Source organism: Myotis davidii, unplaced genomic scaffold (assembly GCF_000327345.1).
Source record: "Myotis davidii unplaced genomic scaffold, ASM32734v1 scaffold142, whole genome shotgun sequence".
In the NCBI taxonomy this organism is placed as follows: Eukaryota; Metazoa; Chordata; class Mammalia; order Chiroptera; family Vespertilionidae; genus Myotis; species Myotis davidii.
This window is the reverse complement of record NW_006294400.1, coordinates 772375-784007: the sequence shown is the minus strand read 5'-3', so window position 1 is coordinate 784007 and position 11633 is coordinate 772375. Positions and strand designations below refer to the sequence as shown.

General features: G+C 52.6%; 1 protein-coding gene across 1 annotated transcript in view; it reads left to right on the top strand.

The window, feature by feature from the left end:
- TBC1D13 (TBC1 domain family member 13) overlaps nucleotides 1–10492 on the top strand; it is a 15337-nt gene extending 4845 nt beyond the window's left edge. Inside the window, exons 6-11 of the mRNA XM_015567034.1 lie at nucleotides 211–370; nucleotides 3896–4106; nucleotides 4657–4820; nucleotides 6370–6530; nucleotides 6685–6742; nucleotides 7765–10492. Of these exons, the coding sequence (XP_015422520.1) occupies nucleotides 211–370; nucleotides 3896–4106; nucleotides 4657–4820; nucleotides 6370–6530; nucleotides 6685–6742; nucleotides 7765–7830 (820 nt within the window). The 3' untranslated portion in view covers nucleotides 7831–10492. The remainder of the gene's footprint in view (nucleotides 1–210; nucleotides 371–3895; nucleotides 4107–4656; nucleotides 4821–6369; nucleotides 6531–6684; nucleotides 6743–7764) is intronic.
- Nucleotides 10493–11633: the final 1141 nt, after the last annotated feature.

Genomic DNA, 11633 nt, shown 5'->3' with positions numbered 1-11633 from the left:
CCCCCACAGGGGGTGTGCCCGCAACCCAGGTCTATGCCCCTGACTGGAATCGAACCTGGGACCTTTCAGTCCGCAGGCCGACGCTCTATCCACTGAGCCAAACCGGTTTCGGCAGAATATATTTTTTTTTAAAAAATGTCTTTTGGGATGCTGGGATGTCCGACGCCTCCATCCTGAGTAACAGTACTCTCTCCTGTTCCCTCTTGACAGGAGGCTGTGCCCAGACATGTCCTTCTTCCAGAGGCCCACCGAGTACCCGTGCCTCCTCATCCTGGACCCCCAGAACGAGTTTGAGACCCTCCGTAAGCGGGTGGAGCAGACGACGCTGAAATCCCAGACCGTGGCCCGGAACCGGAGCGGGGTCACAAATGTGAGAGGCAGCCTGGGAGCCCCAGGGACTCCCCACGACAGCCTTTTCCTTCCTGCTTCCCTTTCGCCACTGGCCCCAGGACCGTCTGTCCTGACAGTTACTCAAGACAAGTTCAGTCCTGCCAGGGCTCTTTCTGGAGAGTCAGGGATCAAGTTCAAGGCTGGATGTAATGGCTACTGGGGGAGGTTCCTGCTGTACAACGAAGGAGCCAGGCTGCTATTGTAGTGGAGATGGCTCTTTAGAAAGTAATTCCAGGTATGATGGGAGATTGATGGGTGGGGAGCTGACCTGGCCCGGATGTCAGGGAAGAGTTCTCTGAGAAAGTGACATTTAAGCTTATGCTCGAAGAGCCAGGAGGACAGGGCATTCCAGCGGGGAGGAGGGTGTATGTGTCGGTCTTTGGGCAGGAGGTGGTGTGGTGTGTTCAGGGAATAGAGGTGTCCAAGCAGAGGGAAAGGGAGAGAAGGTTGCTGGAGGACACTGGAGAGGTCGGTGGTGGTGAGGCCACACGGGGCCTTTATCCTGAGGTCTGGGGGCCCTGGTGGCATTCTGAGCCGGACAGTGATGTCATTCGGGGCTGCTCTTGTAAAAGATCGCTGTTGGCGCTGTGGGGGTGTTGACTTGGAGGGCAGGAGCAGCGGTGGAGGGGGGCTGGGAGGTGGCTGCATTGCTCAGGCAGGAGCGGGTGGGAGCTGGGGCTGGGGTGGAGCAAGGACAGATCTGAGGCACTTGGGAGGTAGAATTGACAGGACTGGTGCTGCCCAGGCCATGCTGAGGGTTTGAACCCCAGTCTTTTCAGGCTCCTGTAACTATAGCCAAATGAGTGTCTAACCTTATTTCCTGACTTACACCTACTGGTTTGGCACCCGGAGCTCTGAGCTTTTCACTGCCTTCCACACAGAAAAAACTTCCCTGTAGCCTCCAAAAAGCTAGACAGATGCTACTGCGGAGCTTTACCCTCCAAGTGGAACGACTGGTCAAGGCTCTGTGTCTGTAGGAGAGCAGCACTTCCCGCTGCAGGGCGATGGCAGTTACTGCTGGTCCCAGGGGCCGCCTGCCTGCGACAGCGGGGTGCTGCAGGGGCTGAATGCTGGCTGAGTGAGGCAGGGCTACCGTGTGTCCCGGCTGCAGCACCTGGCTCTGCCATTCGTTTCACTAGTCACTGGGCGGAGAGCTGAGAGCTGAGCTCTTACCCATGTTAGGTTTGGACCTTGTCCTGGGGCAGAGCAGCTGACCGGGAGCTTCATGCCTAGACTGTGGACCGTGGTGGGGCAGCCTGAGTGAAAGCTGACCACCTGTTTAACTCCGGGCGAGCCAGACTGGGCTTACCTTCCTCGGCGTCCATCTCCTCTTCTGAGGGCTGGGCGTAAGCGTTTCTGCCCGGCCTGGCTTTTGAATTGCCAAGATGAAATGAGGTCATGGCCGGGCAGATTCCTGGAAAGCTGGAAAGCACTGGGCATGCTCAGAGGCCTGGACCTCAGGTTCTGGAGTCAGCAAGTCTGGGATCAAATCCTAAGGCCACCACTTCATGCCAGACATGATGAGTGACCTAACTTTTCTGAGCCTGTTTCCTTATCTTGAAAGTGAATGTTGGGAGAATATTCTAGGTCGTTCAGAGCATGACGGTGAGGCATGCTTGTGGAGCACTGTCTTGCACAGAGAGAGCTCTCAGTAAACGAAGTCATGTATGTGTGTCTGCACATGTATGTGCATGTATAGCATGCACGTGTACATATAATGGGAAAGGGAGTTGAAACGCCCGAGGGCCTGGCACTTCCAGGACAGTTTCCTGCACTGTCCCTGCCTGGCTTGCCTGTGGCTCTCCTACAGGTGCCCCCAGGCACCCGAGTCCTCGCCAAGCTCCTGGGGACCTGATGGGCAGCCGGTGTTGGGGACCTCTGCTCTATTTCATAAGTTTTAAGCAGGGATTATCATCTCCAATATTTTCTTGTGAAACTTTCTAATCATTCAGAAAAACTGAAAGAGAATGTCATCAATTGCTAAGCGAGTGTACAGTGTTACCAGAGGACGTGCGGGGAAAGGTGATGTCCTCAGTACTGGGAGGGAGAGTGGTCAGGGACAGAGAAGGTACTGAGCCTGACCGTGGGGTGCAGTGACTCGGTGAGACTCACAGCCTCCTTCGTTTCCTGGTCTGGATACAAAAAATACAAAAAGTATTTCTGTTGAAAAGTATGCTTATGATGCATACTTACATACTTATGTACTTCCCAGCTAAATTTAACACTGTTAACATTTGGCCGAATTTGTTTGTGTTACAGAGCGTAAGTTGCAGGGGTCCTAGACTCCCCCCCACCCCCAGTACTTACTTCAGCAGGCTTCTCTGGGAGTAAGGCCCGCCTCCTCCTCAGCATAACACATCCAGGAAGATAACGGCTGCGTGATAACTCCTAACGTCCAGGCCATGACTATGTGTCCTCAGTTGCGCTACGAATATTTTTGTGTGTTTTTACTCCCAAACCAGGCCCCGTTCGGGTTCATGGGCCGCCTTGGGATGCTGTTTCTTTTTTTCTTAAATATATTTTATTGATTTTTTACAGAGAGGAAGGGAGAGGGATAGAGAGTTAGAAACACCGATGAGAGAGAGACATCGATCAGCTGCCTCCTGCACACCCCCCACCGGGGATGTTCCCGCAACCCAGGTACATGACCCTGACCGGAATTGAACCTGGGCCCCTTTAGCCCGCAGGCCAGCGCTTTATCCACTGAGCCACACCGGCCAGGGCAGGATGCTGTTTCTTTAGGCTCTTGGTCCGGAGCAGCCTTCCCTTCCCCCAACCCCACAGCGTTTCACGTTTTGAAGACTCTCAGCCAGTTCTCTGTTTTGACATATTTGAAGTTTTGTTTTCTAAATTGAAGTATAACTTAACATGCAGTAAAATGCACACATCTTAGGTACACAACGGGATGGATTTTTCCTTATGTATATATTTGTGTGACTGCCAACCAGAACAAGACACGGAATGTTTCTATTATGCAGAAAATGCCCCTTCCCAGTCAGTACCCCTCTCCACAAAGGGAAGCAGTGTTTTTGGCTTTTATCACTGTAAATTTTTTTTTTTAATCCTCACCCGAGGATATTTTCTCCATTGGTCTTTGGAGAGAGAGTGGAAAGGAGGAGACAGAGAAACATCGATGTGAGGGGGACACATCGACTGGTTGTCTCCCACACTCGCCCGAACAGGGCCTGGGGATCAAACCTACAACCGAGGTTTGTCTCCTTGACTGGGACTTGAACCCGAGACCCTTCCGTCCTCGGGCCAGTGCTCTCACCACTCTCGCCAAGCCAGCCAGGGCTTACCACTGTAAATTAGATTTGGGTCCAGCTGTCTTGTAGAATAGCCCACCTTCTGGCTTTGTCTGCTTTTCCCCTAGGCACGTTCCTCTATGTCCTGTATTTCCCATTAGCTGGAGGTTAAGTTTAAACTTAATGGTAGGCGTTGCTGATGAGAACATATTGTCCATAATGCCACCCACCGTCTTAATGGCTCCTCCTCTTCTCCCCAGATGAGCTCCCCACACAAGCACTCAACGCCATCATCCCTGAATGAGTACGAGGTGCTGCCCAATGGCTGTGAGGCCCACTGGGAGGTGGTGGAGCGGATCCTGTTCATCTATGCCAAGCTCAACCCTGGCATCGCTTACGTGCAGGGCATGAACGAGATCGTGGGGCCCCTCTACTATACCTTTGCCACCGACCCCAACAGCGAGTGGAAAGGTAAAAGGGCTCTTGGCTGCCCACATCCCTTGTTGCTGGCTCCTTAAAAAACGGACCAAAGAAAGCCCGGCCCGTGGGCTTTATCAGACTGCAGCGCACAGCCTCTCCCTGGGCCTCCATTCTCCCTCTGTCAGCTACGGGGTTGGCCTGGATCCTCTCAGATCCATCCCAGCTCAGACTTGCTAGAACGTTGGAAGTGTACTGAGCTCTTGATACTTGTAACCAAATATTTGATAGGGGGCATGAGATGGTATACAGGAAACTGAATGATAGGATTTAAATAAATAATGATTTGAAAAATGTCCTCAGAAGAGAATAATCAATTGCTAAGCGAGTGTACAGTGTTACCAGAAGACGTGAGAGGAAAGAGGTGATGTCCTCAGTACTGGGAGGGAGAGTGGTCAGGGACAGAGACGGTACTGAGCCTGACCGTGGGGTGCAGTGACTCGGTGAGACTCAGGTGCAGGGGGGATGTCATAGGTGAGAGTGGGGTGGGTCTTGGGGGCACCAGCTCCCTTTCGGCTGCCTTCACCCTGCCTGTCTCGCCCAGAGCACGCCGAGGCAGACACCTTCTTTTGCTTCACCAACCTCATGGCTGAGATTCGGGACAACTTCATCAAGAGCCTGGACGACTCGCAGTGTGGCATCACCTACAAGATGGAAAAGGTGTACTCCACCTTGAAGGACAAGGATGCGGAGCTCTACCTGAAACTGGTGAGACCCCGGCCCACCGGGCGAGGCTACGGCAGACAGGGGGAGAGGCCAGACTTCCTGAGCGTCCCAGGTCCAGGGCGAGCTCTGGCTTGAGTCTGGGGATTAAAGGTGGCTGCTGTTGCTAGGGAACGGTGATCCACTGCCGAGAGACTAGCGGCAGATGCTGGTAGTCCAGGCAGGCTGGCAGGGAAGGGGACTTGATAGGGTGCCCATTGTGTGCCAGGCACAATGGGAGGCATTTACCGGGCACTTAATTAGTTCAGCCTTTTTGTCCCCTGAGAAAGGGTGAATTTCATTTTTTAAAGTTCAGAAAAAAAATTTTTTTTAATATATTTTATTGATTTTTTACAGAGAGGAAGGGAGAGGGATAGCGAATTAGAAACATCGATGAGAGAGAAACATCGATCAGCTGCCTCCTGAACACCCCCCACTGCGGATGTGCCCAAGGCACATGCCCTTGACCGGAATCGAACCTGGGACCCCTCAGTCCGCAGGCAATGCTCTATCCACTGAGCCAAACCGGTCAGGGCCAGAAAAATTTTTAAAAACTGTAGTGTATTTCATAAAACATTTCAGTAAAAAAATTATATATAAACCAGTTTTGGGAATAAAAAAATTTATATCAAGATATTTTTAAACAAATATAGATTTATTTTTTTGCTGTTTTATTTTTTAATTTTAATTGATTGGAGAGAGGAAGGGAGAGGGAGAGAAACATCGATTTATTCTGTTGACTTAGGCATTAATTGGTTGATTCTTGTGTGTGCCCTGACCAGAGATTGAACCTGAAACTGTGGTGTAACGGGACTGCAGTTTTTCAGTTAATAATATTCACTGTGGCTGACCAGAGGGCTCATCTCTGCTGGGGATAATTTGCTTGTAGGGTTGTCCTATGGAGTGAATAAGTGAGGTAATATATTTAACATGCTAAGCACAAGACTGACTTATAGTAAGTGCCAGTTAATGGACTCTCTGTCTATAATCTGTACAGAGTTTTTTTTCTTTAATATTTGTATTGATTTTTAGAGTGAGAGGAAGGAAGAGTGAGAGAGAAAGAGAAACATTGATGTGAGAGCAGAACATCGATTGGCTGTCTCCTGCACTCGCCCTTCTGGGGATCGATCCCGCTTCCTGGGCATGTGCCCTGGACCAGGAATTGAACCAGCAATCTCTGGGTGCATGGGATGTGCCCAACCAGCTGAGCCACAGAGGCGAGGGCTATACAGTGTTTTAAAATAATCGAAGCTGTCATTTATAAATCTAGAGAGCTTATATAAGTTTGGGTTTATGGCTTCTCTTTAAAAATATCAGAAGATATGACAACATGGGTTGTCAGCAAGCAGCAGCTACCCCTTTAACCGAGCAAGGCTATCTAGGCGGCCCAGGGCTATCCCCCCGAGTGCCTGGCGCTCTCCCCTGGCCTGCTGCCTCCTCGGTGAGGTCCCGGGCCCTGCTGTTGATCTGAATTTACATTTAAAGACTGCATGATGTGACATGGCCACCAGCCAACACGGATTCTTGCACCTACTGTGCGCCTCTGTCTCCCCAGCAAGAGCAGAACATCAAGCCCCAGTTCTTTGCCTTCCGCTGGCTGACGCTGCTGCTGTCCCAGGAGTTCTTGCTGCCTGATGTCATCCGTATCTGGGACTCCCTCTTCGCTGATGACAGCCGCTTTGACTTCCTCCTCCTCGTCTGCTGCGCCATGCTCATGTGAGTGTGGCCATGAGCAGAGAGGGCCACTGGGAACCTTGGGCCAGTGTCAAACCAAACTCGCTGGGGGTGGTGAGCGGGAAGGGGCTGGGCAGGGCCTGCACTCAGCACAGCCCAGGGTCCCAGCGTTTTGCTGCTTGTTTTCCTTACTTAGATTGATCCGGGAGCAGTTGCTGGAAGGGGATTTCACTGTGAACATGCGGCTCCTTCAGGTAATGGTGTTCAGAGGCAGACACTTACTGAGCGCCCACCCCCTGCCAGCTGCTGGGACAGGCTGGGTCAGAACAGTGGAGTGTAGCAAGGCTTAAGAGTCTAGACCCCTGATGCAGATCTGGGTTTGGATGGGTTTGAATCCCGGCTTTGGCACTGACCTTGAGTGTAGGGTGGCCTTGAGTGAATGACTTGGCCTCTCTGAACTAAGTGCTGTACCTGTTCATTGTACCTGGGACACCGCAGTGCCCAGTATGTGATAGTGCTCGGAGGTAGTCATGCCCAGACCTGGAGCAGGAAAGTGTGGGGCTCAGTGGTTAAGAACATGGGCTCGCCGAAGCCGGTTTGGCTCAGTGGATGGAGCGTTGGCCTGCGGACTGGAAGGTCCCAGGTTCGATTCCGGTCAAGGGCATGTGCCTTGGTTGCGGGCGCATCCCCAGTGGGAGATGTGCAGGAGGCAGCTGATCGATGTTTCTAACTCTCTATCTCTCTCCCTTCCTCTCGGTAAAAAACCAATAAAATATATATATAAAAAAAAAGAACATGGGCTCAATGGTCAGACAGTGCTAGGCTCACATCTTTGTTCTGCTCTGCGAGTCATGTGACCTAAGCCAAGTAATAAGCTCTCTAGGCCTCAGTTTCTTCAACACCTGGCCTGGGGTTCGTTTGCAATAACTTTACTGAGTAGATCTGTAAATAGGCATAAGCACCCCCTGATTGGGCTTTTGAGGTGCCCCTTTGAGCTGATGTATGGACAGAGGCCAGCCCAGTGCCAGGTCAGGAGAGATGAGCAGAATGGTCCTGGTCCCAGGGAAGGGCTGCAGGACCTGTGGGTGGAGCTGGTTGGCTTGGTTACATTAGTGCTGCAGTGAGTGCCATGTTAGCTACACGTGGGGGCGATAACCTGTGGCCCCTGCCTCTGGGGGCCACACTGCAGAGTGGTGACAGGTCTCAGGATGAAGGGCACAGGTTGGCAGCGGGGGATTGACTTCAGAGGTATCTTGTTGGCTTTTCCCGTGCCCAGGATTACCCCATCACAGATGTCTGCCAGATCCTACAGAAAGCCAAGGAACTCCAAGACTCAAAGTAGCCTGGCAGCAGGGGAGAGAAGCCACCACCGGTCCGTGTCCTGGCTTCTGGAACACAGAGACGCCTGTGGGATCCCGGCCCGAGGGGGAGCTCCAGGCCTTCTCACTTGGCTCCGTCCCCCTAGGCCACTTCCACGGGGGCACCCTGTGCCACGCTCCTTCCTGACCACCAAGCCCTGGCTCCCTCTCTGCTCTGCAGCCCTGGGGCCTTTCCCAGGCAGCTGAGCAAGGCCGGAGCTTCGGAAGTTGTTGCCTGGGCCTGGGCAGATGGGGGCGCGGGGGCTGGCAGCGCTCCCTCCTTCCTCTGCGCTGCTGCTCCCTCCGGCTCTGCTCGGGGGAGGTGCTCGGCAGATGAGCCAGAAACCACCTCGTGGGGTTGGTGCTTAGGCTTCTCCGTGGGCACAGTGACATCGAGGGAGCCAAGAAGCTGCCAGGCCCAGGCACACCCTCTGCCTCTCTCACTGAGTGTGTGTCTGTGTCAGTCTTCTCTGTCTTATCAGTGTGGATGTGCGGGGGAGGGGTTTTGATTCCCTCTAGGTCTCTGCTTCTCCCCTGTCTCTCTGCCCGTCTCCTTCTCCCTCCATCTTTTTCACAGAGGCTTTGCTCCTCAACATTGCTCTTCCTCTGCCCTCCTCTCTTGGGGTGCCTTATCCCCAGCCTCTTCCCCTCCACGCCTGTGAAACCCAGAGATAGAATGAGGAGTCTGGCTTAGCAAAGCCCCTGGAAGTCACCCTTGGCCTTTGCACCCTGTTCCCACCCCCAGCCCTAGGTTCCCAGGTCCCTCAGACTGGGAGGGAGTCCACAGTGCCTCACCAGAGGGCCCTGAACCTGCCCAACTCCCCCAAATCTTGGAAACCAAAAGCTGCTGAGAAGTGATGGCCCGTGAGGCTTTGAGCCTCTTACCCTCCTTTCTGCCCAGGGATGGAGGAGGGAGAGCTGAGTCTTCCAGAGATTTCCCCAAAGGAGAAGGACATTAAGGCGGTGCTGCGCCAGGGTTTGGGATCCAAGTGCTTCAGAAGAGCAGTCATTCCCGCGGCTTTCAGGGCCCATCCAGGGAGAGTGAGTCCCATGATTGGCCAGCGGGACCAAAGGGAGCCTCCCTGGGCCGGCTGAGCTCAGAGGCCCTGGATCCTGTCAGGGCCGGGGGAGCCGAGCAAGCAAAAGTGGGTGCTGGTCACCCACTTGGGCTGGTCCCAGGATTTGGGGTGGATGCACTTAGAGCAGGAGCCGTTGGCCACTCCCACTGCTGGGCAGTGGGAAGAAAGGGCTTATTCTGATCAAGTCCCTTCCCTCCTTTTGTAAGGAGGCAGGTGGTTTGGGTCTGGACAACTGGGTAATGGGGCAAGGGTCTTCCTCCTCTGCTCGGACTGGTGGGCAGGTACCCTGGTGCCCCCATAGCCATCCTGAGGCTGGCAGCCAGGACCTCTACTGCCGCGTAAGCCAGGCTGTGGGCCAGGATCAGCTTCCCCCAGGAGCTCCTGCTGCTTTGGATGCTGCTGGGACTTTGTGCACTTGCCTGTTTGCCACCTCCTCTCATAACACACAGTTTTTGGGAGATTTTTACTATTTATTCAAACTCTTGGATATTTATTGCCGATTGGCAAGTGCTTGGTTTGGGGGTGTGGGTGGAGCTGGGAAGGCAGAAAAGGAGTTAGAAGCATGTTCTTTGGGCTTTCTGAGGTCAGACTCGGCGTCCTCTCCCCCTGCCTCTGGAACCTTCCTGCTGGGGGTGCTCTGAGCTCTGTCCTGGAACTGGAAGGAAGACTCCAAGACCTTGCACTGGACAGAGACACTGCTTCCCACCAGCCTGGCCCACCTTCCCAGAACTTGTCGGCTTGTTCAGTTCCAACTTTGACTCCTTCTCAGCCTGAGATGTGGGTCACAGCCTGGGACCCAGCAGACACTGCCCAGGGCACCTGATGCGTTCCCTCTCGCCTGTCCCCTTGCCTTCCCTTCTGGGGCCACACTACTTGAATCACTGCATCGGATTTGCCTCAGTGGCAGGCCAGTGCCCTCTCCTTGACTTTTGGATGAAGGTCAAGAGCACAGGGACCATGTCCAGGTTTGGCTGAGGAAAGGACCTACCCCTGGTGATTCCCTTTCTCTAAATTCTCAAGGGAGGTTCCCAGACAGCCCGAGCGCCCGGCTTCCTGCTTGTGCAGCTGCCCCGGGAACGGGGACACGTTACAGATGGGGCTGTATTAGAATGAATTCAGGAGGGCTCGCTCACTCCAGAGGGTCAGAACATTAGTCTGCTTTTTGTTTGTTTTTTGTGTTTTTTGTTTTTTAAGGAAATCAGTTTTGTTTCTTGAATCAATGCTGTTGATGACAAGTTGTCTTTAATAAATCATGTGTTCTTTGCAAAGGGCATTGGTGCTGTAATGGGCTGAAACCTTTGAGACCTCAGAGCAAGAAAGAAAAGTTTGAGCAGGAGTGGAGTCAGGAGGCTCTTAAAGTTGTCTGAGGAAAGGCCCAGAGTCTTGGTGGTGGAGCCTGTTTAGCTCCTCATTCACACATGCAGTTTGCAGCTGGGAGGAGGAGGGAGGGTGGAATGGGGAAGAAGGTAATTACATCATGGTTTCAGAGCAAGTTTGTTTGTTTTTTTGGATTGAAAAACGAAAACTCAAACACCAGTAAATAAAACAAGTCATTCATATCCCACAATCTGGAGGAAATCCTGACAATACGTTAGTCTTTTCTTCGCAGATGTAATTTTTATCACATAATCGTCTTTCTTTTTCTAAGCAAATGAATACTTTTATTAACATGGTAAATTTTTAAGTGCGTGGTAGGGTTTTGACCTCAAATACTTGTCAGCTGGGCAATTTATGAACCTGAAACATACCTAGTCCCTGTCCATTTTAGAGTCCAATGCATACAATCCTTGCTTTCCTTCCCTTGCCCCTCAAGGGCCTTTGCCAGTATCTCATTTTATGCCCCAAATCCCCTGAAATGCATAATTGTCTTGATACATAGTTTTGTGTATTGTCAGCTCCCACATGGTAGGTGTTGAGCAAGTTGCTGTATGACTTACATTTTTATAGGCTACATACTATTCTTTCTAATACGCTAACAACGTTGGAAATCCAGTCTCCATTTCTGAACATTTATTATAACACTGCGAGGAAGTTTCTGTTGAAATCCTTGCGTTCCCGATTTCTTTTCCCAGCTCAGTCCTCTAAGTGGGTGTAAAGGCGAACACCTTTTGAAGGCTTTTCGTACATACTGCCAAGCTGCTTTCTGGAATTGTGCCCGTTTCTATTGCAAACAGCAGTTAGGACGGGCCGCCTGCATCCTGTTCTCTGGGTGTTAAGAAAACCGTGGCCTTAGAACTTTTGGTTTGTGGTGCCGTTGTTAGGACGGACTCCGCTGCCTTGTCCTTGTCCGGCCACTAGGAGCTCTTCTCTAGACTCTTCTGGGGTAAATGTGATGGAAGCACTTTGGACTATGGACTAGTATGACTCACGGCGCTTTCTCGCTGGAGACCCGCGAGGAGGCGGAGCGGCGTGGAGTCCGCCCCAACGGTGGCCAATCACAAACCAAAGCGCCGGTGCCGCGCCCCTCGGGTCCTCATCTTAAAGGACAAGGAACCATGACTGCCAATCACGAGTGGTCTCCATTAGTCTTACTCCCTTCGTTAGAGTCCTAAGCCCTTCCGAGCCTTAGAGCGTGGAAGGGACGGACATGGCGCCCACTCAAGCCCCTACCCGGCCCCATTCCCTCAGGCCGACGCGGCCCCTTTAAGAGTCTCGCTGGTCCGAACACCTCGAGGTCGCGGCGTTTTCCGGCGCCTCGGGCCGCCCTC